The 24810-nt window shown below is 41.0% G+C and overlaps 2 protein-coding genes across 4 annotated transcripts in view; both read right to left on the reverse strand.

Moving 5' to 3' along the window:
• Positions 1-152: 152 nt before the first annotated feature.
• On the reverse strand, positions 153-16729 carry clasrp (CLK4-associating serine/arginine rich protein). Of its 3 annotated transcripts, XM_050032885.1 has the most exons (21): positions 16611-16729; positions 14739-14878; positions 12889-12986; positions 12680-12781; positions 10522-10601; positions 10275-10359; positions 10034-10170; positions 9610-9706; positions 8049-8127; positions 7889-7962; positions 7733-7774; positions 7431-7640; positions 6711-7022; positions 5851-6033; positions 5179-5218; positions 2980-3040; positions 2749-2807; positions 2599-2645; positions 2424-2509; positions 2167-2191; positions 153-849 (listed from the first exon to the last, which is right to left on the reverse strand). In XM_050032885.1, the coding sequence occupies exons 2-21, from the start codon at positions 14835-14837 to the stop codon at positions 807-809; spliced, it is 1959 nt and encodes a 652-aa protein (XP_049888842.1). In that variant the 5' UTR covers positions 14838-14878; positions 16611-16729; the 3' UTR covers positions 153-806. The 3 variants fall into 3 exon arrangements, 1 of the variants encoding a protein (XP_049888842.1); XR_007569094.1 differs by lacking the exons at positions 153-849; positions 2167-2191 and having other exon boundaries at positions 2423-2509; positions 5175-5218; XR_007569095.1 differs by lacking the exons at positions 153-849; positions 2167-2191; positions 2424-2509; positions 2599-2645; positions 2749-2807 and having other exon boundaries at positions 2987-3040; positions 5051-5218.
• Positions 16730-21056: 4327 nt separating this feature from the next.
• The window catches only part of LOC126382770 (protein jagged-1b), a 67630-nt gene continuing 63876 nt past the window's right edge, over positions 21057-24810 (reverse strand). The window contains exons 11-14 of the mRNA XM_050032837.1: positions 24521-24567; positions 24152-24328; positions 22549-22699; positions 21057-22417 (exon numbers count right to left, since the gene is read on the reverse strand). Coding sequence (XP_049888794.1) covers positions 21978-22417; positions 22549-22699; positions 24152-24328; positions 24521-24567 — 815 coding nt within the window. The 3' untranslated portion in view covers positions 21057-21977. The remainder of the gene's footprint in view (positions 22418-22548; positions 22700-24151; positions 24329-24520; positions 24568-24810) is intronic.

A 24810-nucleotide genomic window follows, 5' to 3' on the forward strand; every position in this document is an offset into this window, starting at 1 on the left:
ATTTTTTTCCTCAATGCAGCAAGAGCTCACAAATTCAACCTTAAGATTGGTGACTTTTGACGCCCAATATTTATAAAACTGGATTTAAGAAATTAAGACATTTTGAGGATCTGAAGACACTGTGTAAAAGCAACAGGAAAAAGAAAATGAACAATAATTTCAAAGTCAGTTTATTTCTTGTTCTGTATTTAACATTCCACATTACTGAGAACAAAAAGTTATTTACTGCTGTTAACCGGTTGGAAGAGGACAGAGTATAAAAGAGCAGTCGATGATTGAATACATTTTCTTTAACAAAGAAGTTTCCAATGGATGCGTATAAATATCCTGTACATCAGCTCATGAAAGTTTAAAATGGTCTTTTAGTGTGAGCGTTCCTTGTTAGAGAAAAGTAAAAGGCTGACATGAAGACGACGCGAGGTAATAGGTGAGATATTGCTTATAGTATCATGTACTTTGAAATACAAACGTCTCCAGACGAGTTGAGAGGAAGTGTTCAGGCAGAAAAAGAAAAAAAAGGAGCATGCAGAAGAAACTCATTTAATAAACCTGCAGTCGCTTTACAAGATGAAACAAAAATGAAAAAAAGGAGGCAGATCAAACTCAGCTTGGCTCAGCCAGTCGGCTGTGTGATTAGTGAAACTAAAAGGTACCACAGTCAAAACGTGTTATTCTGCAGACACACATCAGAGAACACAATGCTCAGGTACAGATCTGTGTCACAGTTCCTCTCTTCATATTTCCATGTGATAGGCTGTTTGTTGGACAGTGTGTGTGCATGACAACTGGGGGATATTTTCCCGAGCTCAGTATCTGTAGTATGGACTCCGTGACCTCGACCTCGACCTCCTGTGAGAAATAAAAAACAGAATCAGTATGACGGTGACAGCAGAAGAGTCTGACAGCATCATAGAGAAAGAGAGCACATCTCTTTCTTGTCTGTAAAGCCTGATCTCTTAATTTTTGTTACAAACTTAAAGTTAACAAAGAAGCATTTTGTGTGATCATAGCTAAATATAAAGACACACATTACTGATGTGAACAGCCTTTAGCAGCACCATTAAATAGCACATAACTTAGATTTAGTCAAGTGTTACTCTTGTCTATTAAAGACCCTAAAGTAATATTAGCATAGATCTACTGGATAAAGCTGTAGCTGGTAACACGTAGGACAATAACTTGCTGTCATATTTGCTGAAAATGTCACTATGATCTGATAAAAAGTGCATTAAAAAGATGTGAAAAATATCATGTCCCTCCTCCTCTTCCTACTGCTTCTAACTGCATTCGCTAGACTTAACGGCAGCGCACTGGAAACAACCAGAGACGAGGGGTCTCTAAAGCAGGTGTCAATCATGTCAGTCATTGCTCGTGAACTGTGGTCAAACTGTCAAACACAGGCAGTGCTGAGCAAATATGGATCAACTTTTCAGATACATATTTTAGCTTCCTGTTTAGCTGTTAAGTGAGAAAGTCTGTGACACTGCTGTCATGTTGGAAACAACTGACTGCATCGCCCACCGGCCTGACCAGCTTTCTCATTTGAGGCGAGAAAAAGGCAACGCAGTCACAAAATCTCGATTCATATCTGACTGATTTACAGCGCTGTCTAGTGTGACAGTTTGACCACAGTTCACGAACAGTGACTGACATGATGACCAACTGCAGCTGTGCTAAGATTTTTAAACCATGACTTAAACCTAACTTTGATTTAAAGGTGTAATCAGTGATTCTGGAGAAAGATTGTTGATTTTTGTGCTCAACACCCAAACAAATACAGCCCTCCTGTCCGAGCCACTTTGCTTGTTCTCCATTTATGGAGCCAGGGGCCATGTATGAACACCTGATTTCTTTTTCAGTGCACTCACAGAATGACAGCTAGCGGACCATGAGGATGACAAAAAGAGTGTATTGGATTAGAATCGCTGACTGCACCATTAAGCTACAATTTTATTTATATGCTTAATAATATTGTCTGGCAGACTGGAGCCTGAAACACTGGTTTGGTAGTTGAGTGAAGAAAAAGCGGAGTGGCTAAAGTGCTGTATATAAAGGCTGCTGCCGTGAAGGACCTCTGAGATAATGTTTATGCATTAATGCGGAGGGCTCCCATAATTCAATTCTGCTTCATCGGTGCTGTGCAGATTCTTGTGGCTTCTCACATACCTTCTGTGTGAGTTGTGCTCTCGGCCTGGAGGGACAGAGGACACAGAGACATCATCAGAACAATAGCATGACACAACATCTTACTGGCTATAAAACTGTCAGAGCAGAAACTGACGCCAGCAAATCAGACGGTCACTTAGCTGATTAAATACTTTGGTTACTTTCCTTTGAGATGCAAGACTGCGCACACACAATGAACAAATTATTATTAGATTAGATCCATATGGCTATTTGTGATCACAAACCTACAGTCTTACCATATTTGGAAGGAGAAGGCGAGTGGCTCTGTCGCCCGTACTGTCTCTCCCATTCATCCCTCTCTTTCTCACGTCTCTCACGCTCCCTAAACGCAGAGCCTCTGGTCAGACAGTTGCAACACACAAATACCAAACAATCCACTTACACACACACACACACACACACAGTTCTTACTTCATGCGTATCTTGCGTGCCATGGCTCGTAGCTCTCCCTCTCGCTCCTGTAAAATAAACAGCAATGAGGGGTTATACAGGACAACAGGGCCTCTGTTTCTGCTTGAAACTCAAGTACATACACATGAAAACGCGCACGCACACACACACCTGTCGTTTGTGTTCCTGCTGCTGGATCTTCACCTGAGCAGCTTTTTTATCCGCCTTGGCTGCAGGACGGGAAAAACCAGAGAAAATTGGGGGAGAAAAAAAAGAAAACCTTTAAAATTTGCATATTGAACCTAACGCACATGAGCTAGATCTGAACTTGTTCATGATTCAGGTTTGTGCTGTTTCTTCACTTGTACACAAACCACAGGCAATCTCCTCTGCTGTACTCACATTGCTTGTTGAGCGCCTTCTGCATTCGTAGCTTGAGCCGCTCCTGTGGGGTCATCTTGGGCTGCAGGTGACACAATCGTGTTAGCACATCCTTTCACAGCCTGACAGAAGTGTTTGTGTGCGTGTGTTTGTGTGTGTGTAAGGAAGAGATCAAAGGCACCGTGCTGTCATACAATTTTGGCATTATCATCTTTATGTACAGTAGCTGGTGGAGATAAAAAGGCTGCAGATAAATTAATTATGTGTGATGTTTGTTGAGTCAACAAGCACACTTGAATCTTACTGAACAGGCTGTGTGTGTGTGTGTGTGTGTGTGTGTGTGTGTGTGTGTGTGTGTGTGTGTGAGGACAGAGGCAAACTGCTGCTGTAGTTTAGAGGCATGACAGGAGCTTGAGTCACATGAACCTTCACACTTAAATATACCTGTATGGATGAACACTGTCAGACAGATAAAAGGGGGAGGAGGATGGCAGGAGAGGGATAGAAGGTCGTAAAGTGTAACATGGGCAAGTTCAGGTCCGATGAGATCATAAAGTTCAGAAAGAGCCAGTGGCATTTTGTTACAGACACACCCATCACTGGGCCGTTTAAACCTGGCCAGGCAAGAAAAACTGCAGGTCACAACACTGCAGAGAAGATTATAACTTCCACTCTACTTGTCTGTCTGACTGTTGGAGGATATTCAAATTTTGTTCTTGTTTGCCAGAATATGCAGCGAGAGCAGAAGCTGGTTCAGGACAGCAAACAGTTCAGGAGGTTAGAAACAAATAAAGGGACAGTTTGAGATCTGGGGAAATATGCTTGCTCACTCTCCTGCAGACAGTTAAGCCCATCTCAGACCAAAGATCTGCGACGAGATGAAACGGCTTTGGAGCACTGCAGGGGAAAGTTGCAGTGGTGTGAACTGGCCCGTTCACAGCCGTTGACACTTATGTCAGTCTCTGTCTTCATGGTGCGTCAGTGCCAGGCGTTGAGTCGCGGCTGCTGCTCACTGTATGTGTGCATTTTACACACATACTCATTATTGTGGCATTTTATTGGGAATACTGTCCATGTGAAGCTCAGATTGTTTTATGTTTTCACTGTTTCATCAGTACTAGAGATGCATTTGTAGGAAGTATGTCAATATCACGATCCTTATTTATATTTTAAGAAGCTACAAATATATATAGTTTGTACATAGTAGTACATAGAGTTGTTGTTGTTTTGGAGACCATAAACCGTTGGTGTAAACTGGCAGGTTTTCCTTACGTTGCAGGCCAGCGCACTGCAAGTGGCTGCAAGTTTCAACTTGACTCATCGTGAATCTTTGGTCTGAACTGGACTTAAGACATGAAACACGATACAACTCTCACATCTGTCCCCTTAATGTGAAGCTACAAGAAAAACGACTGCTCCCAGTAGCTTCATATTTTGCGTACAGACATGAGACTTGTACTGTACTTCCGTACTTACAAGAGTACTTCCCAAAACGTGCAACTATTCCTTTAACTCTCAAGTCTTTAATCTGTACGTGGGACATAAAACATTTCACTGTAACATTTAGAGTGTGCTCAGCTGCTTGTTCAAACAAGCCCAGATATGGCTGTCCGGCGCACACCCATCTTGTTTTCCATCAAAGATTAATCAAACATCTTGTCACTATTAAACGATCACATAGCCAATACTGACAAGTTGAAACAAGACACGGTCAGTAGCAAAGAAGTCATTTTCTTACTCTCAGGGCCATTGGTATGTGATATACCGTATGCAAGACTACAAACAGATATAAAGACGCTGCATTCTCTCACCCACATGTATATGTATACATGCATGCAAATCCCACACTAAAACCACACTCAGGACAATAATGACTTCACAGGGTGCTGGGATGTTCACTCCATACAGACATGGCAGCATTAATTCAGTCTGTCATTTTTCAGGGTTTGCAAGTTCACGTTCTTCTCAGCTATACACGCGAGAAGGTGAAGAATACTGTAATGGCAACTGCAAGATATTAAATAAAAGGCTGTGACGGCAGTGCATGTCCACTTTGTATGAAAAAAAAAAAAAAAAAAAAAAAATCAATCACATCATTTTATTTTCTGTGGGCAACAATGGCTTCTACATCCCAGTCTGGTGGACAACCATGTCAGCCTGTCAGGGATGAGGGAGGCGTAGGCTTTAGCAAGAAACCAGCTAGATCAAATTCTTACTGACTTTGGCAGCTCCCGTCTCTTTACCACCCGCAGTATCAGGCCTGCAGACAGAAAGAGAAAAGATAATCAGCTGTGGTGATAAATAGATGAGCTATCAAAGTAACTACTGTTCTTCATCATGTCTCGACAAACCTGATAATGCAGTCAGACATTATTCTTATGGCTTAATATCACTTAATTGCATGGCTGGCTGTTTACAAAAACCTATGTCCCAAACACCTGCAACAACTTTTTCAAAATTTAAAGACTAATAAAAAAAAATCACAAAATATTCAGAAGTGACTACACATGTAAAATTCATGTTTCTGAGAGGTTTTAAGTTAGGACAGTGAAAGGCAGTGAAAGTTCAATTGCAAAGTTTTGACTTCAACTTTATAAATGAAAAGTTCACATTTTGATAATTTGTTTTTAATTAAACAGCCTAAAAGTGCAGTATTACATTCATGGGTTGGTAAAATTAGGGCTGGGCGATACAGAATAAAAATCATATCTCTGTATTTTTAGGCTAAATGGCAATACATGATATACTTCTCATTTCTTTCTACAAAGCAGGCTAAATGTTCAGTTATAAGTCAAAGCCTTATTTGAGATGTCCAAAGCACTTTCATTAAAACAGACAAGATATTTCTCTGACAGTGTTTAAGTGGTGTGGTCTCTGCTACAGTTTCCTTACTTTCTTAGTTTGTCACAGATGGTGTTGGAAGAGGGCTGGGCTCCTCTGTGAGGGGAGGGACTGTGGTTGGGGCGGCTGGGGGACTGAGAGGGACTGCGGCTGCCGCTGTCTCCCCGCCGGTGGCCTCCACTGCTCCGAGCCCCTCGCCTCGAACTGCCCCCTTGCCGTGAGCTGGAACGTGACCTGACAGAAAGTGGAAACAAAGCTCTTGTCACGCAGTACGTTTACATGCATGCAGTAGTCGAGCTAAGCTCATAGCTCGGCTAATCAGTCGGAATAAGTCGGACTTCTCGTCTTGTCTGAGTATACATGCAGAAGAGAAAATTGAATTTCTGACCAAGTACGTCTGAGTCCGCCTCGATAGGCGGCACTGTGTCCTTTTTGATATAGTGTGTATTGAACTAGTTCTGGTTGACCCGAAAGGGAAGCGTTTTCCTACCATCCATAAACTTCAAAATGTTGAGTTCCTTTAGCTGTCGGAGCATGAATGTAGTTTCCTCGTCTGTCCAGAAATGCGTCTTCTGCTTCTCTGTCACCATGGTGTGTGTTTGTTTGTTTGTTTTGTTTTTCTGGGAGTTACTGCACTGCTATACTGAACTGCTGCTACGCCATCTCCTTCTTCTTCCAGGTGAAAGCCCATGAAAGAAAAAGTGGTGCATGCGCAGAACGCAGAGTCCCACTCCTGTCAGACTATGTGGATACATGCAGCATTAGGTGTGTTAGACGAGCTACAAATAGCCCGGTTTCAGTCGGACTAAGTCAATAATTCGATTTTCTTAAGCTGCATGTAAACGCACTGAGTGTCATGTTTGCTGTAAAACAATAACTAAAGCACTGGTGGGAGACGCTGACCGTCTTACCTTGTCCGTCTGCGTGCCGAGTATCGTCTCCTGTCCCGGTCCCTGTCTCTGTCCCTCTCTCTGTCTCTGTCGTGTGAACGTGATCGTGTCCTGTCACGTCTCCTCCAGGATCCGGCCCCTCCGTTCCCTCCTCTACCCCGGGAGTGAGATCTGGAGCGCCGTCTCGACCGTGATCGGGTCCAGGATCGCCGCCCATCCCTTCCCCCGCGTCCACGTCGGGTGCGGCGTGAACGGGAAGAAGAGCGAGACGAAGACCGAGATGAGGAGCGGGAGGAGGAGGAAGGGGAGCGACTGGAGGAAGATCGCCGTCTCCTGGACAAACAGAAACACACTGTTTTAGTAAGAACACCGGCCCAGCACCTAGCCTATCTTCAATATACTGCTGTTTCGTTTTTAAGAAATCTTACTGTCACATGATCTATAGAAGTGTAATTATTAGAATATTAAGATATTGTTTACTTGCTGACATGCACAATCAGACACTAAATGTTTCTGTCCAACCACACACATTTTTCTCTAAGCACATGCAGAATGTGTTCATTTGTTATCAAACAGAGACATTTTTAAATGATTAAATCCACCTCACCTACCACAAAAATCAGTATTTCATCGTCAGTATTCTTTCTGCCTCAACAGTTGTGGTCATTTCAACAGACAAAAAATTGACTGTAGTAGAGGAAAATAACTAATGAAAAGCCAGGAGGATGGAAAGTTACCGACCGGGAGCCCCTGCTATGACCTGCAGGGTGCTGCACGCTGGAGGAGACGTGTCCAGAGTGAGGAGCGGCTGTTTGTGTTGCTGCTGCTGCTGCTGCCGCCGCTGCTGCCGCTTCATCATCGCTGCCTCCAAAGCTGGTGATGAAGGTGATCTTCTCTGGACCAGGAGAACGAGAGCGTGACCGTGACTCAGAGCTCGACTCTGACTCTGGTCTGAGAGAGAAATCAGAAAATTGAGTCAAATATACATAAAGACTCAATAAATCAGGAAATTAAAATACAAAAGGACAAAATAGTCAACTCACCGTTTATAAGGATCGTATGTTGGGCTGTCTCTTCTGGCATAGCTGCAATACAGGATGGCGACATATTATTATTATTTAACATAATTTGAGGTGACAATGGGTCAACAGTGGACTGTTTATGAAGGATAAACCCTAAAAAAAGGGACATAAATTTACCTTGGTGGGCTGATCTGTCTACCTTTTAGTCTCTTCTCTCTGAACTCTCTCCTTTGTCTGCGAGAACGCCGGCCCTGAGATGATCAAACACGTCACTCAGAAAGTCTCATACACCAGTCAAACCACACGTACAAACATTCCTCAGTGGATTTTATCTTACAGAATACATGGCCTTCTCCGCCTCCAGAGCCTTGGCATGTTTGATGGCCTCCACTTCCTCCTTGTCTTTCCTCAACATCCTGATAGAAAGGCATCATGTTAACAGTGGCATTTGCCAGAGCCTGTAAATGCGTTCAAAGGTTTTTCTTTTGAACAGCCTACGGCATTCATGTTCACTGCAATGACAAAATATTTCCCTTTCAAGGAAGTGTATGACTCATCGAGATGTTTTTGATTGGTGAATGAGTTCTCTGTCACGGAGCTCAATATGGCTATGGAAACAATAATTGGATTAAAAAAAAAATTGTTAGTTTTGGTCCCCTCAGGACTTTGTTAAAAGGAGACCAGTTATGCTTTCCCTTATCTTTTTGTTATATATATATAAAGTTAAAATGTCAGAAATTGCAAATTTTCAAATAAATAGGCAAAAAAACACAGTAACACCTGTGAGCAAAAACCTCAGCCCTCCCACCTTTCTAAATTCTCTTAGTGCTCTTCATTTGTACTAGGAAGTTGGAATTTCCAAGTTCCCCATCTGAAATTCCAACCTCTATGCCTCCTTTAGTCGGAATTCTGACTTGGTAAATCGGGGAAACCTCATCAACCTTGACCTCAAAAACCCAAAATGGCTGCTCTGCGCATCAACAGCAGTGAAAGCTGCAGTAATACACTGCACAGTAGCACTTCTGTCTTATTTGTGTCTCATACAAACAGTCGTACACACAGAAACGGTCAACTTGGGTGTGACATCATTCCCAGCTACAACCTCCTACATCAGAGGTAAATGTAACGCAGCTTCTCTTTTCAACGTGTTTTCTAAATTCGAGACAAGCTGACTACAGTTTGTGACAGATTTCTTCACGTTCATCTGCGCCAGCCACATTATTGCAAACTACACTGCTACATCTAGCTTCATGCCAACTTCAGGGAAACATGTAATCTAGGCTGTTGATAATGTTAATTTCTCCCTGACCTGAGATCGTATTACTGCTGGAACATGTCCGGTTAGGTTTAGAAGGGCTGCTATTCTCCGTTACAGTCATTCCCTGGCTACAATGACGATGCAGAGACAGAGAGGTACGGAAGACCAGGAAACGCTGACCAATCAAAGCTGAAAGGGCTTTTTCAGTAGGGTGGTTTTTTAGAGACAGGTGCTAAAACGGAGCATTTCAGACAAAGCGTGAGCACAGATGTTACAGCACAACAGCATGAGGAAAATAAATTGTTTTTTTTAACAGTAAAGCATGTAAGCATGTTCTAGTAGAAACCCAAAATAGAAGTATTAACCCTAAAATTGAGCATAACAGGTCCCCTTTACTATCAATAAAAAGTTGATAACCCTATGAGCTGTTATTGTATTATATTTGCTTACCTAAAATTCTAAAAAGACTTTTTATATGAGGTCAATTAGCATTAAATTTCCATTTCTTTTTGTGAACTGAGAACTTATAAAAGCAAGAGAATATCAGTTATAACATTCATTACAGAGCCAACAGGTCTTGTATTCTTCCAAACCTGTATTTGACCTTTGAGACATGAGGATATAATCACTGAGACCTTACCTGACAAAGTCCCCTTCAGACATTCCATATGTGGTTGCCATTTTGTTTATGTCAAGCACCTGCTCCTGGTTAAGCTCATCGACATCAACCTCCACATCTGTAAATACACACAGAGACATGACAAAAGCTTTTTAACACAGTGACAAGCCAAAGCACAATTTAACCTGAGACAGAGAGGATCCTCAGCTCACAGCAGATAAGTAGGTGTAAAGTAAAGAAAACATTTAGTGATCACATATATTGACCTAAATATGTCTCGTTTTCTTTCAAACTAATGAAGAGCGACAAACTGACAGTAGCGGTTACACCTTGGTGCACATTTCTGCTCTGCATCCTGTTTCTGCAGCTTGTTTTTGTGGTTTGTCTCTGAAGTTTCAATTTTCCTGATATCTAAATCTCAGTAGTGCCAAACCCGTTTCCTCACCAATATCTGGGATGCCCTCGTCCTCTTCGGATTCACTGTTCTCCGAATTGTCTTCATCTTTGTCTGACTGGGGGTCGGGCTCTGTCACAGTGCTGTCTTCATAGGTGTAACCAATGGTGGCCTTCTTTTCAGCCAGTCTGCACCATGGGAGAAAGGATTTATAAATACATAACCCCCAGACACGATCATGGATTAAAATGCACAGTAGAAATGAGGCAACCCTTTCACTTAAATGACATACTTTTTCTTCTCGTCCTCATTTGGTTTCTGGGGACCACCGTAGAGCTCATCCAGGTAGATCTGGTATAAACACTGCTCCTCAGAGACTGTAGGAGGACAGCAGGGAGTTTAAGAGCACAACACAACTGCAAAATATACCCACTGAGGGCAGGCTAACAGACCACTACAGGCACATTAAGAACACATGTATTAACAATGTGTCAGTGTTGCAACATGAAACCAAATGTTATGAACTTTGTGATACTCACTGTTGGCAAAGTCATTCTGCACCAGGCCTCTGTATCGCTCATAGTTGCACTTCCTCTCCTCCATCTCCTGCTCTGGTGTTCTGTATGAGATGAAGAGTATAAGGTTGTCTTATATTTTACCACTTTTTTCCCCACAGGACACGTATTACAGATCTGATAATGTAAATACATATCTAACCTGCTTACATTTTTAAGATCAATACTGATAACCTGATTTCAGCATTGTATATACTGTTTTTATTTTGGATTTGCACCTGATTTTTATTGTTATCTAGGACTTTTAACGTATTCTTTCCACTTTGTGTTGCCATAGCTGAACAGCAGTTTCCCTCAGGATAAATTAAGTTTGTCTTATCTTTTTCTGGGCATTTTTGGCATCTAATGGAGCCTGAAGCGTTTGACTCTGAGGCGGAATAGAAGAAGAAATTGAAATAATCTCATCAATGACATGTTGAACTTCTTAGTGACTCGGTTATTTTTACACCAACAACCAGAACAACCAGTGTTCTTGATCACCAGTGGTAATGCACCAATACAAGACTAGTTTAAGAAGACTGTGGGTATTATAGAACAACAGCATAAAGGTCCAGTGTGGAGGATTTAGAGACATCTGTTGGCAGAAATGGTATACAATTTTCATAACTATGTTTTCATTAGTGTGTAATCATTGTGCTTTCATAACCTTAGAGTGAGCGGTATAATCTACATACAGGGCGGGTCCTCTTAACGGACTTTGCCAGAGCCTACAAACCAAACACTGGCTCTAGACAGGGCCATCCCTAATTCTGTGATGGCCACTGTAATTCTCCTACATGCCTGGCACATGGGAAATGTCTAAGTTCTGTAAACTCACCACTAGATGCCATTAAATGCTACACACTGGACCTTTAAAACATCCAGAAAAGATTTAGAAGATGTTTCTCTGTTGAGAAATGTTGAATGGAAATAAAGACTTTCACAATAAAAAAAATGACAGGATATATTTCATTTTACCTTTTCAAACAATACAAATGATTGCATAGTACACAACACTAGTAATCTACAGTTTAATTTTCATTAAACATCTGTTGCACTTCGGGTATCAATAACACTGAATATGTTTTTCATTCCCAGATTTACCTCATCAAATTTAATGAATCAAGTTTTGTCCATAGTTGACTAAAAGTTGAACATGTTTTTGTTTGTTTTTTGGGGCTCACTGATTCATATTCAATGATCAACATTCAATGATTCCATATCCAGGCTCATTTCCACTAACTTTGCATTTTTTCCACAAGAGACAAAAGAGCTGAAACACCAATTAAACAATTCGTCTTTTTGACTTGGCATAAAAACTTATTTTATAATAGGATGCTGTTTGTTGCGTTAAGGGGGTGTGTGTGAGTTATTCAGTGTTGTTAGTGTTTGTATGTGCGGGAGCGGCGCTGTCAACAGTACTGAAAGGGAGTGGGAGGAGATCAATAAATAGAAAATCAGACAGACGGAGCTTCAGATTGATTTTTTCATAGCTGTAAATAGATCTTTCAGCTTTCTCTAAGAGAGAGAAATGCTAGTTGCAAAAAGCTGTTTCTACATGCGTGCACCCCCCTGTTGATTTTGTCAGCGTTCGCACTACGTTCTTATGAGTGCTGATTAATTAATGTATGCATAAAGCAAGAAAAACCAAGCAATTATTTTTAAAAACAAGACATTCAGCACCTCCAGAGAGACCCAGGGAAATGATCCTTTGTTTCATAACCACATTTTCTGATGCATCTGCGACAGTTTGACTGTGAGCTTGACAGTCCAAACAGACTCCTAGTTCTATGTACTGGATAAACATGTTTATTTTGTTATTTATTTTGTTGATGGTGGCAGACTGAAAACAACTGAAGGAACAAACAATTAAATAAAAAACAAGACAAAACCCTCTCTGCTTGATACTTTACAACACCCTCTCTTGGACAAATTTTATGTTAGGGTATGAGACTTTCTCGTATTCATGACTTGTGTTTTCCGTTAATCAAGTGCCTCAAATGTCAAAATGTAAAATGATCATGAGATCACGCGCAAATGTTTCCACAGTGCCTGCACAAACAAAGGTAAGAAATTTAACAAAAATATTCATACCAGACAGATTTTGAGGTTAAATGTGACTTCAAGTAATTTCAACACTTACGATGTGCTGAGCAGTGGAGGTGTGTAGGTGGGGATGTAGTCCAGGTGAGCCCTCACATCAAACCTGTCAATCATATTGTTGGCGTCTCCTTGCCACGGCATCCTTTTCACAAAACAAGAGAAACAAGGTATAATATGATCAGCAAGCTCCCACAAGCACTGAGCATCTGGTGTGTGTGTGTGTGTGTGTGTGTGTGTGTGTTTCCTCACATGTTGATGGGGCTCTCTGCAGCCAGCGCCACAGCAGGATCCAGATGGATCTTATATGCTTGGCCATGAACCTGGAGAAACTGAGCTGGATCTTTTTTCTGTCGAGACAAAATGAGAGGTAGTCAATAGACTATAAACCAACTATATACAACCAACTCAATAAAATAAGTAAGCAAATAGTGGAACAGTGAAACTGTACTGTTCCTTTTCGCTTATTTCGCTTTCTAATCAAACCGGAAGAACAACTTAGGCTCATGTACGTGGTGCTTTACAGTGTCTTGTGAAGTGAGACCATACTTGTTCAAAATGCTGATGTAAGAGAGTTAATTGCATTCATCTGTCATCTCAGGTCTAAATTTGGCTCCACGCAGACAGCTAGAACAAAAACCAACTGGCAGAAATAGAAAGTGAACAGGAGGTGAAGGAGTCTCAGCCAACGCATAAGCCAACTTAAAGCTGCAGCTGAAAACATGAGATCTGGAGCAAACGATTACAGTAAGAGCTTTGAATGAGGTGCAGCAACTAACATTTGGACATAATGCATGTCTTCATCATAGTTAGAAGAGGAAGTGACATTGTAAGTGTCTATGCCCACCTAGAAGCTGTCTCTCATTGTTGCTCATGTCTAGCCAGTGCCATATTGTGCTGGTCCTTGATTTACATTCATATAATGGCTACCATGGCATACTCATGATTCTGAAGGCTCATTTATACTCCCTTTACATACGCAAATAGATATGTCGGTTTTAAACATTTCCATGCATCCTTTAAGATGGCACAGATACAGCCAATAGATGGCACTAGAGGACAGAGTCAAAAGTTTCAGTGGAGGAGGTCTTAATAATGTGTCTTCAAACAGAGGCAGCGCTGTAGAAGGCAGTGGTCTGTGCAGCCATTATATACATTTCAACATGTGGAAGGAGAATTCTTTTCATCATATTACCGATTTGTTCTGTTCCACCGTTATCTTAATTTCTTTGTCGTCTCCTACGGCTGTATCTTCATTGAACTATGCTACACTGCCTCCACAATATCTGCTGGTACTGCTCCATTTCATCCCTATGTATAAGCTTTCAGAAAACCAGTGTTTCCCATTAATTAACGAAACTATGGCGGTTCGCCATAGTTTAATTTGACCCGCCATAGTTTCTAAATAAAAGATTTAGGCTGCCGAAAGTATTGACTTCTCATGATATAAATAATATCTCGAACGCCGTAGCGTTTTGTGCCGATGTGCTCAGGCTGTCAGATCCAGCGCTCGACAGTGGGAGCATTTCACTCCACTAAAAATACGTGTGTGCGAACTGTAAAAAATATTTAGGGGCACATGTGCGCATAAAAAAAATCAGCCGAAGCAGCCTATATTTTTGTCAATAAAAAAATATGATAATCTAACCGCAAATGTTGGAGGAACTCCAGCCGCCTTCCCTCTACCTTATGGGTGGTTTTCCAAGCCACTGTCGGCACAATGAATCTAAGTCCCACTGTCGGCTGGGTGGAAATAAGGGGCAACAGAGGTTTGCAAAGATGGAGGAGGTAGTCTTTAAAGTTACGTGCACATTGTCTAATGAAGCTGTTGGGGATTCAGGAAAGATATTGGTCAGATAAGGATGGATTTGTAGGGCGTGCTAGTGTTTGATTGTTTTATCAGTACAGACAGGTTTGGATTGTAAACAGTTGAAAAGCAAACTCTTGAGAAAATTTTGCATTCAAGGTAGTTTGACTGTCATCACTATGTAGTTAGCAGCACTTTGAACCCAGATGATCAGATCTGCTCAGGCTTTCTGCCACAGAGCTACAAGTATTTCTGCATTCATTGCTCAGACAGATAGATGATAGAGGTCTCTTACTATCTTCTCATAGTACTCTCGCCGCCGCTCTCCTCGGCGCTTGTAATCTACCATCATGCCACGGAGCTTGCGCTCATGCTTGCGGGCCTCCTGCCACATGACGGCTCCGCTGGGGGTGGGGGCGCGGCGGGGCACGGCTGCTGTAGAGAGGCAAAGAGAAAAGAAACATGGGAGAGAGAAGAAAGAGAGAGCACACAAGAGCATCAGAAAATGTAGGACAACGAGGCGTGGAGTGAAAGGGACAGAAGAGAGATGTACAAATGATTTTTTTCCCTTAAAATAAATATTTGACTGAGACAAACTGCACAGAGAGTTCTTCTGGGAGATAACCTCACATTACTTATGGCTCCCACACCATTTCTTTGCTATAAATACTTTAAGCGTTAATCCCCTGCTGTTTTACAGTAATAAAATTAAAAACCATAAATCACAATCAATATATCTGAGAACAAAACGCAAGGGGCTCGGTAATTTCTTATTACCCATAACACAAATTGTGACTCTCCATCTTAAAGTGCAGATAACAGCAAGTAGGGTTACCTTAGAATTACTAATTTGTCTGCTGTGTTATTAATACTGATCACCTTTCTCAAGATTTTATCTGTGTTAATGGTTTGTTAGAATCAGAATCAACTCATCTGCATTGGACAAGTATGTGTACATATACAAGGAATGTGACTGATTTTTTCACATAAATAAACCGAACAGCTCGGAGCAAGCACAACAAAACTGAGTAAATAAATGTTAATATTAGACAGGACTAGTATTTACACAAAAAAGTATATGGGGAAAAAAATCAAGTGTTATATAAATAGGTCATTAATATATTCAAAAAGCACCAATGATAGACAATATAAACAAATATCTGTATACAAGTATATTGATGTTAATGTCATACACTTATGTCAAGACTGTGAATCACTGAAAATATTTTATATACACTAATAATACAAAGCAGTTACATTTTTTTCATCTAAAATTTTTTAGTAATTAGATAACCCACAGGCATGTCTATATATATTTATTGACATCAAAGGAGTATCAAAGGCCTATTTGTTTGGTATGCTTTTCTTATCAATCAGCCCTTACTTAAGATATTTTCTTTACTAACTTACACTTTGATTGATTTTATTTAGTCACTCAAGTGTGTCTTAACTATGTTAAACTGACCTTGACAGTAGCAAACACTATTTGCTTTTGCAAGTGACATTTAAGCCAACAAACCAAATGCTTTATGCAAATAACTGACAATACTTTTATTTAATTACAAATAATCTCTCAGACTACAGGGTTATTTCATTTTCATTTGTAAATGCGTAACATTAACTGTAGCTACTGTGAATCATCACATGCACAACTATGTCATTTTGAGCTTTATTGTTAAGTTAATCGCCTCTTTGATTTATCATAAGCATTATTAGTGTTTAGCACATTAATGTTACAGTCGCAGGTAAACAGCCTACAGCCAAAAGGCTAAGCTAACATTAGCCAAATCTTAAATGTTATGTTATCGTTGTCAAGTGTTTACACCATATTATTGTTTATACATTATAAGCTTAATTTAATTTCCACATTTACGCAACCCTCGTGTCGTTTTGGGGATTTAAGGCGTGAAATAGCAATGTTTCCAAAGTTATTGAGGAGTTTGTTAGCACACACGTCGGCCTGCTTTGAGCCTGTAGCCCGGGCCTTTATAACGTTAGCGCTGTGCTGCTTTTAGCCTGTTAGCTCCCAGCTAGCCTAGCCTAGCTTAGCTTAGCTTAGCTCACTTTAGCTAGGAACAACGCGTGCATCACAGCCTCATTAACACCGGTAAAACATGAAATGCAGCAAAGCAACACACCCTGGTTCGTTTTAAAATTCGTTGTGTACCTGTTTTACTGAACGCCAACACACACTGGGGTTGTTTTCGGCCAGCCGAAGGCGATGTTGGCGGACTGTCACACACACGCCTCCTTCGCCGCCTGCTAGTGTTGTAGTTGGTCGGTGCAGTACCGAGCTCAGCCTGAGGGGGGCACTGCAGTTTGTCTTATAGCTAGTAGGCTTTACTGAGGACAACACAGCATGGAGGTCTGTGATACTTTTAAACATATAATTATAATTATAAAATATAATTACATATTATTACGTTGTAACTAAAATTATTTTGTGAAATTAACTGGAAGAAAACTAGTCTTAATAAGATAATAAAGTTAAAGAGGTTTCCTTTATGAACAAGAAACACTCTGCATCACAAAGCATTTGTATTTTACAGTTTTTCCTCATTTGTTTGGATGCATTTGTCCATGTAAAAGTTACATTTTCAAAACACACACAAGCCTAGACTGAAAGTCTCTGGCCAAAATAGCACATCCTGTCTGCAAAATGCTCTAACCTTCACAAAACATTAAACAGCAGTAGCTCAGTCCATAGGGACTTGGGTTGGGAACCGGAGGGTCACCTGTTTGAGTCCCTGTCCGGACCAAATATGGAGCGTGGACTGGTGGCTGGAGAGGTGCCAGTTCACCTCCTGGGCACTGCTGAGGTGCCCTTGAGCAAGGCACCGAACCCCCCAACTGCTCGGGGCGCCTGACCAAGGGCAGCCCCCTCACTCTGACATCTCTCTCCACTTTGTGCATGTGTAGGTCCTGTTTGTGCATGTGTGTGTCTTTCGGACCTGTGTGTAATTGACAAGCAAGAGTGAAAACATTGAATTTCCCCTCTGGGGGATTAATAAAGCAAATAAACGTAATAAAGTAATTAAAAAAACATTAAACACATGCCACAAAATCAAATATTTAAATCATACAACACAACTTGTGATCAAATAAGTATATTCTTTCAATCAATCATTAATCAGTGGAAATGCCCTGCTGACATATTATCAAGAAGGCATTTTCTGAGGAAGTTTTCTTCATCCACTTCATTCTTGTGTCCAGTTGTACACTACACATAATGTTATTGGAAAAATTCCATATTTACAAAAACCAGACTTTTCTGTCAAGAACTACAACAATATGACACCACTAAGGCCTTCTAAACAAAAAGGCACTTAGAACTTGGTATGTGTTTGATACATTTGCTATAAACCAATGTTGCTTTCGTATTCTTTTTAAAATAAAATCATATTCTTGAATTCTGTTTTCTCTCTGTATAAATGAACCCCTGGTATGTACATGTGAGCACACATGCTGCTTGTATGCATGCTTTTATAAACATTAGAACTTGCAAAGTGTAAAAATATAGATGTATTTTTGTATGAAATAATGTGGCCTGTTATAAAGTTTAATCATTAATGGATGGAGTTTCACTTTAAAACTCAACGTGGTGTCAAAACCAGCGGTGGAATGTAACATGTAAGTACAACTGCTGAAGTACTGTAGCCTACTTAAGAACAATTTTGACTTCATGTAGCAAGTTTACCTCAGTAATTTTATTTTATGCCACTTGATTAATCTCTTCCACTACATGTATTTGACAGCTTCAGCTACAAGGCTAGTCACTTTGCATAAATGTTAAAGGGTTACAGTTTGTGTACCTACTGTGGCCACAAGATGTCCCTATAAGACAGGAGAAATGACCATAACTGTGAGGTCAGTCTTACTTTTGAGATTATCTTCTTGAAATAAAGTACATTGCATTAAATTAAATTGAATAACTTCACCTCAGATCTCTATTTTGTGAGGAAATACCCACCGTATCAACATAAATGATGCTGCTCCTACAAAGCAGCCTGTCATTTTGTTTTATACTGAATCGGACTTGTGCAGATGTTGAAATTCTGATCCCCATTGACAAGTCAATTATTGCTTAAACCTCAGATTACCCTGTTTGTACTGTTACCCAGTGGCTGTCAGGAGAGTCAGAGACAGACACCAGAGAGAGTCTGTTTCAAAGACGAGCTGACAAACCAGCCTCTGTGAGCCTTGCCTCAATGTCAGGACATGGCATCAAAGCTGAAACAAACTTACATGCAAGTATTCACTGCATCACTGTCATCACTTGGGATATAAAAAGAAAGAAGATATTCCGATGAAACATATTTACTGAGGCATGCAGCTGACTGAAAACCTTTCAATCAGGGGAGCTGGGGTCTGACATCCTGGTCACAGAGCAGGTGTAGAGAGCGTCCATGCAGTAGTGTGTGCATGTGTGTAAACTCTTACTTCCTACATTTCCTCCTGACGAGGGTGGTGACAGGAAGCCCGTGTTCATTTCCAGTCTGCCGCTGCTTGCAGGGGCCAAAGGTCACAGTTGTCACATCCATTTGCCCATTAACTGTCACTGCTGTGACCCTGCAGCCACTCTACCCTGCCCCAACACACAAAACCCTTCCTCTCACACACTTTCACATATTCTACAGTGGATTTATCATTCTTTTATCAGCATGCACTACATAGATGAAGCGGGTTGACGCTTACGTACAGTACAATGCCAGATACATGTCTGGTTTCATACGTTTGTATTGCAGCAGTTTTTGTACACCTGAAGTATTACGAGTGGTACTAACCCTAATGTTAGGAACTGTAAGTCAATAATTACAATGAATTTACGATTGCATACTACTAAGGAGTTACAAGAAGGTATTCAAAACATTTTACAAACTTTCCAACAACAGACAAGTTTCTCACAACCATGCAGTCGTTCTCTAGGAAGGCCGGGGTCAGTCAGGTGGTTTTCCATTTTTTTTTCCTGGCGCTGTCAGCATCATTGTTTATAAATGTGTGTCGGAGAAATAGAGAGACCTTGTGCATACACTGACCCACTGACCTAGTCTTACGGTCAGTGAGCCATGTGCTCCATCATGAAATATCCTCTCTAGGGTCTCTGACAATGTTGAACAAGACAGCTTGTCATAGCATCCGAAAAGTGGACATGCACACACACAAAGGGTGAAACAACCTTAGTACTTAGTGATATAACTTTTAAATAATCATTTATTTTGTGAAGCTATTGTTTCCCTTTTGACATGTGATAATAATTTGGAGTTTATCCCTAAGTGTGTAAACTGCTGCACCTTCCTCTTATTATGTGAACCTAGCATTATTTACCCATTTAACCCTTTAAACTTTGATCAAGGTGCTTTAAAGTTAAAGGTCCAGAGTGTGGGATTAGGGGGATAAATTGGCAGAAATAGAAATATAGTATAATAAGTGTATTTTCTTTAATGTATAATCACCTGAAAATGAGAGTTGTCGAGTTTTTGTTACCTTGGAATGGGCCGTTTGAGAGCAGGTCCTCGTCCATGGAGTCCGCCATGTTGCACCACCATGTTTCGACAGTAGCCCAGAACAGACAAACCAAACAGTGGCTCTCGATAGGGCCATTTGTGTTTTTGCGTTGGCCACTGCAGTTAGCAGCCCCTCCGCGACAAGCAGCATCAGAAAAACCCAGATTTTTTTTTTTTTTTAACTTAAAACTGCTTCATCCAGTGTTTATACCAGGTTAAATCACCAGTAACATTTGTTTTGAAGCGGAAGAGATCTCTGCAGATAATTCGGTTCCTGCTAAAAACCCTCTGAACATCTGGATCTCAAGTTATCACAGAAAAAGTTAAGCACACATCAGCAGGTGCCGGGCTGGCGGCCTGTTTGCAACTAAACAAACAGTGTAGGAGAAACACTAATTTGTAACGTGAACGTGCTTTACGCATTGTTTTAACTGGTTTGAATCTCCTGATGTGTTTGTTTTGGAGGGGAAGAGACCTCTGCGGATAATTTAGCTCCTGGTAAAAGTCTCCTGAACATTAAGCGCTTAAAGAATCCTAACCGGGAATTGATACTTGGCACATGGGAGAGTTTCACCTGGTTGTAATCTGCAGTCTTCACTGCGGGATGCTGCTAAATCCTATACACTGCTCCTTTAAAAAAAACATTGTTCCAACACTTCACTGAAGCTCTACAGTAAGAGAAATAATCAAAACCCCAAACTTTATGGCTGCGTTATTTCATGCAGGAGAATGTAAATATTTTCACCCCTTCTGCATCATTCTTACATTTTCATTAAACAGAGTTTGACATCTTTATGGGAACTGTGGAGGCACTGCTTGGCGCACAACATAAATGTGTAAATACGAACCCACCTGTGGGCACTTCAGAGTTTAAGAGGATACAAAAGGTTGGAGAAATAAATAGCAAATGAAAACCTCAGAGGACATTTTTCATTGCTCCCTCATGAAATATCCTTGTTTGGAATTATGCACATATATAAAAAAGGTGAGAAACACCTCACCCTCTCTTGCAAAGACTACAGTTAATCATCTGTGTGTGGCAGCGCTGTCACCTCCCTCTAGCAGCGACAGTAACACTGGTGAATAATGATTATAGGCAATAAAAAATAGAGTTGGTAAATGCACTTTTATTACAATCCACATGTGCTGGTTGCTCCAAATGGAAAGTGAAATGGGACAAACAGAGCAAAGTAATACAGTGATACTTTCAGACCAAACCACAGTACAAAAAGGGCATCAATATGTACAATATATTCATGTACAAAAAAGCTATTTTACACACAGGTATGAAAAAATCATACATCTTTGACAAACTGTAGTATTACAGAGACAATACAGGCAACAGTGTATAGTTTTAAAACAGTTTTCAAAAGCCTCAGAAGCCTTTGGAGATGGAGTATGCACTCTCTTTGACATGCATATCAACTTTGTTTTCTTTTCTTTAAGTAAACTGTCCTTTTTTCCCCACATATACTCATAATATACATTCACTCTCACATACACTTACACACAACCAGACACTGAAACACACACTGCGTGTTAAATAAGCATCCATTCATTGATCTCTCTGTCTGTCAGAGTTCAGTCTGGAACAGAAATGGAGGTCTGAGCATAAATCAGGTGGCATCTTGGACCAGGAAACAGGTTGAGAGGCTCCTTCAGAGGACAATCCTCTGTTTCCTCTTGACGGTATCTCAGGCACTCCAAGGCAAGTCTTTAAGTCTTCAAATTAAATCAAGAGTCTGATGAGTCTTTCAGTCAAACAGCATGCACTCGCTGCTTTTCATAGTTAATAAGGTCAAAGACGACAGCACAGTAACACCTGTGACCCCTCTACTTAGCAGCCTTCGCTCCTCAGGTGTTATCAGGTGCCATCTGAGCACATAAAGGTCAAAGGGTCAGCCCCATTTTCACAATTGCAACAGTGACACAGTGCAAGAAACTGGAAAAAGGTCACTGTGAGCGAGAGAGTGCGAAGAACGCAAAATGAAAAGTAAAAAAAGCTCCTCAGAGGCCAAAAAGTTCAAAGGTCAGGCTTCCAGTTCCTGGTTGTCTGTGTAGTGGAAGCGGTTCAATTTCTCCCTCTCCCGGTTTGAAATGTCCAGTTTGGGGGCGTGGGCTGGCTTCAGTGCCGGAGACGGGTGCGAAGGTGCAGGGGAGGGTGGCAAGGTGAGTTCAATCTCCTCATAGCAACGTGAGACTGGAGCAGGAGGCGCTGGAGGGTGTGCGAGAGGGGTGGCAGGGGGCAGGAGGGGCACGGGACGGTCCACGTTTCTGATGAGGGTGACAAACTCCCTCTGGTTGTTGATGCCTTCTTCCTGTGGGACGGCCTGCTGCTTTTTCCGCTTTCGGTGGAGGTGGGAGAGGATGAAGGCGCAGGTGGCACAGCCACAGACCGTCACTAGAGCTAAGACGCCCACCAGGATGATGTAGAAGCTGACACCCCCGTGTGTCGTGTCAGACATGGCACCTACAGACATGGAGGCAGAGACAGAGAGGGTAGACCAAACCTCATCAGAGACTTTGTACTTTTTTAACACACACACACACACACACACACACACACACACACACACACACACACACACACACAAGTCTTACCTGGACAGTGTTGACCAATGCACGAATTTTTGAGGCTCATGCACTCGTTACCATAGTAACCCTCGGGGCATGCACACATGTATCTGCCCTCTGTGCTGTAACAGGGAACCCCCTGCTGGCAGGGGTTGGGATTGCACAGATCCAACGCTATCTGAAATCATGGAGAGGAACGAAAGCGTTGCAGTTTAACGGACAGTGTGACATTAATTTTGTCAAATCTGTGTTAAACAAAAATTGACAGTCATCTTTATTTTGCTCCCCTTGTTGGAGCATTATATGTGGCTACTTTTTTATTGCAGTTGTGCTGATTTGTTAATGTAGTTTTTCTGATTAACAGTTTACTGCCAACCAAGCTGTAACACTAGGTTTCTAAAACTAATGTGTTGCTGCAACAACATTCGAAGTAAATTAATTTACTATTGGGTGAATTGTTAAGTATTTAGTTAACAGATATATTTAGTGAACTCTTTTAACATTCACTTTTGTAGACTTTGTGCATATTTACTAGATTAATAACTGTGTCATACTTCCTGTGGGGACTTAACGTTGCTAATGATGCTTTCTGTCTTCTAATCCAATCCGACAGCTTGTCAAATTTGTTGCCCAGTATTGTTGGAATAGTAAGGCAGAAGATATTATTGTTAGGCCACTGATCATGGTTGTCATGGCCCGTCAAGCTACCTGAGATTAAGTTTATTTGTCATCCCTGTGTTTCCTGTTTTATTTTGGTAGCCACTGTCTCGTCTCATTTCAGATCCAAGTCCTGTCAATTTAACCTGCTTTGTGATTACTTGCCCCGCCCTAATGTGTTCTTACCTGTGTCTCATTGTCTCCCTCAGCTGAGTTTTTCCTCCCTTGTTGCCAGATCATTTTTACCTTTGAGTGAGAGTTCCAGCACTTTCTTGAGTGTGTTTTGACAATTTTTTGCCTTTTGACCACCCGTTTTTTGTGTCCAATTGGATACCTTTGCCTGTTATTGATCACCAGTGTAGCAACCTGAGCCTGATTAAAGCCCTGAACTTTTATCTGAGTCTGTGAGTCTGCTTTGTGAGTCCATCTCCAGTTTGTGCTTGACAATGGTAACCTGTTCAAATTGAGACATCTGCCTCAGTGTTTAGCAAATTAAAGGCATTCATCATCTCAGTATTTATTTTTTACATATGTGAGTATATGTATGAGTATTTTTGTGCACCGTATAGTTTCCCAGACATTTTCCAAATTCTAATGCTTTTTTGCCAAGTCTTTCAAGGGGTTTTATGTACCTTACTGGTGCAGTTTTTATTATCAATATACCATTAAATATAAATAGGTCCCTCACTTTGGAGCAGCTCAAATCTAATAAACAGTAATGTAAACTAAATTTCATTAAGATCATCTAAATAGCGTAATATATTTTTGAGTGTATTATTAATGTTTTTATTGGTGTTTGATTGTTTTACATTTCTTCCAACTACACTTAATTGAATCTACGATGTTTTCCAAATCAAAGAGGGCTCTGAGTTCTTCCTCTACTGAGTTTTAGCACTGTATGTCTTTCTATGATGCTTTTTTTATTTAGCAGATTAAGGTAGTCTAAAGCAAACACGAATGACGGTCATCTCACCTCACAGAAGACTCCTGAAAATCCTGTTGGACAGTTGCAGGTGACGGTCTTTCCATCCTTCTCCACACACTGTCCTCCATGCAGACAGGGGGCGCTGTCACAAGGACTCGGACCAATTTGGCAATATTTCCCCGAGAAACCAGGTGGACACAAGCATCTGGACCCTGACACCTGGTCCTATGCGGGACAGAATATAGTGAGAGTTACTTATATTGATGTAAAACAGAGAGAGCATCGATTATAGATAGTGAGAGTGACAGTGAGAACAGCGACAATATCTCTACAGTGAATATGAGTGCCATGACTGATATGCAGAGATGACAAGCAAATTAGACAGAGAGAGAAAGGCAGCACAGCCAGGATTCTCACCTCACAACGGCCGCCGTTCAGACACAAACCCTGACAGCTGCTGTTCCCTAGAAATCAGAGAAACCAGACACTATATTAACCTGTCACATAGAGATAGGATATGTCTGAACAAAGTCATAAGAAATGTACTTAATGATGTTGCATTAAAATGCAAGCAGAGAGTCAGATTGCACCTAACAGGAGACGCTCAACACACTCTTTTTGGTAAGTGCTACATTCTCAGTGTATTTCATTGAAACTGTGACAGATGACTGATAGAACTGGACTTGGAGTGAAATGATCTCCAGCCC

The sequence above is a fragment of the Epinephelus moara genome, chromosome 2, assembly GCF_006386435.1.
Source record: "Epinephelus moara isolate mb chromosome 2, YSFRI_EMoa_1.0, whole genome shotgun sequence".
In the NCBI taxonomy this organism is placed as follows: Eukaryota; Metazoa; Chordata; class Actinopteri; order Perciformes; family Serranidae; genus Epinephelus; species Epinephelus moara.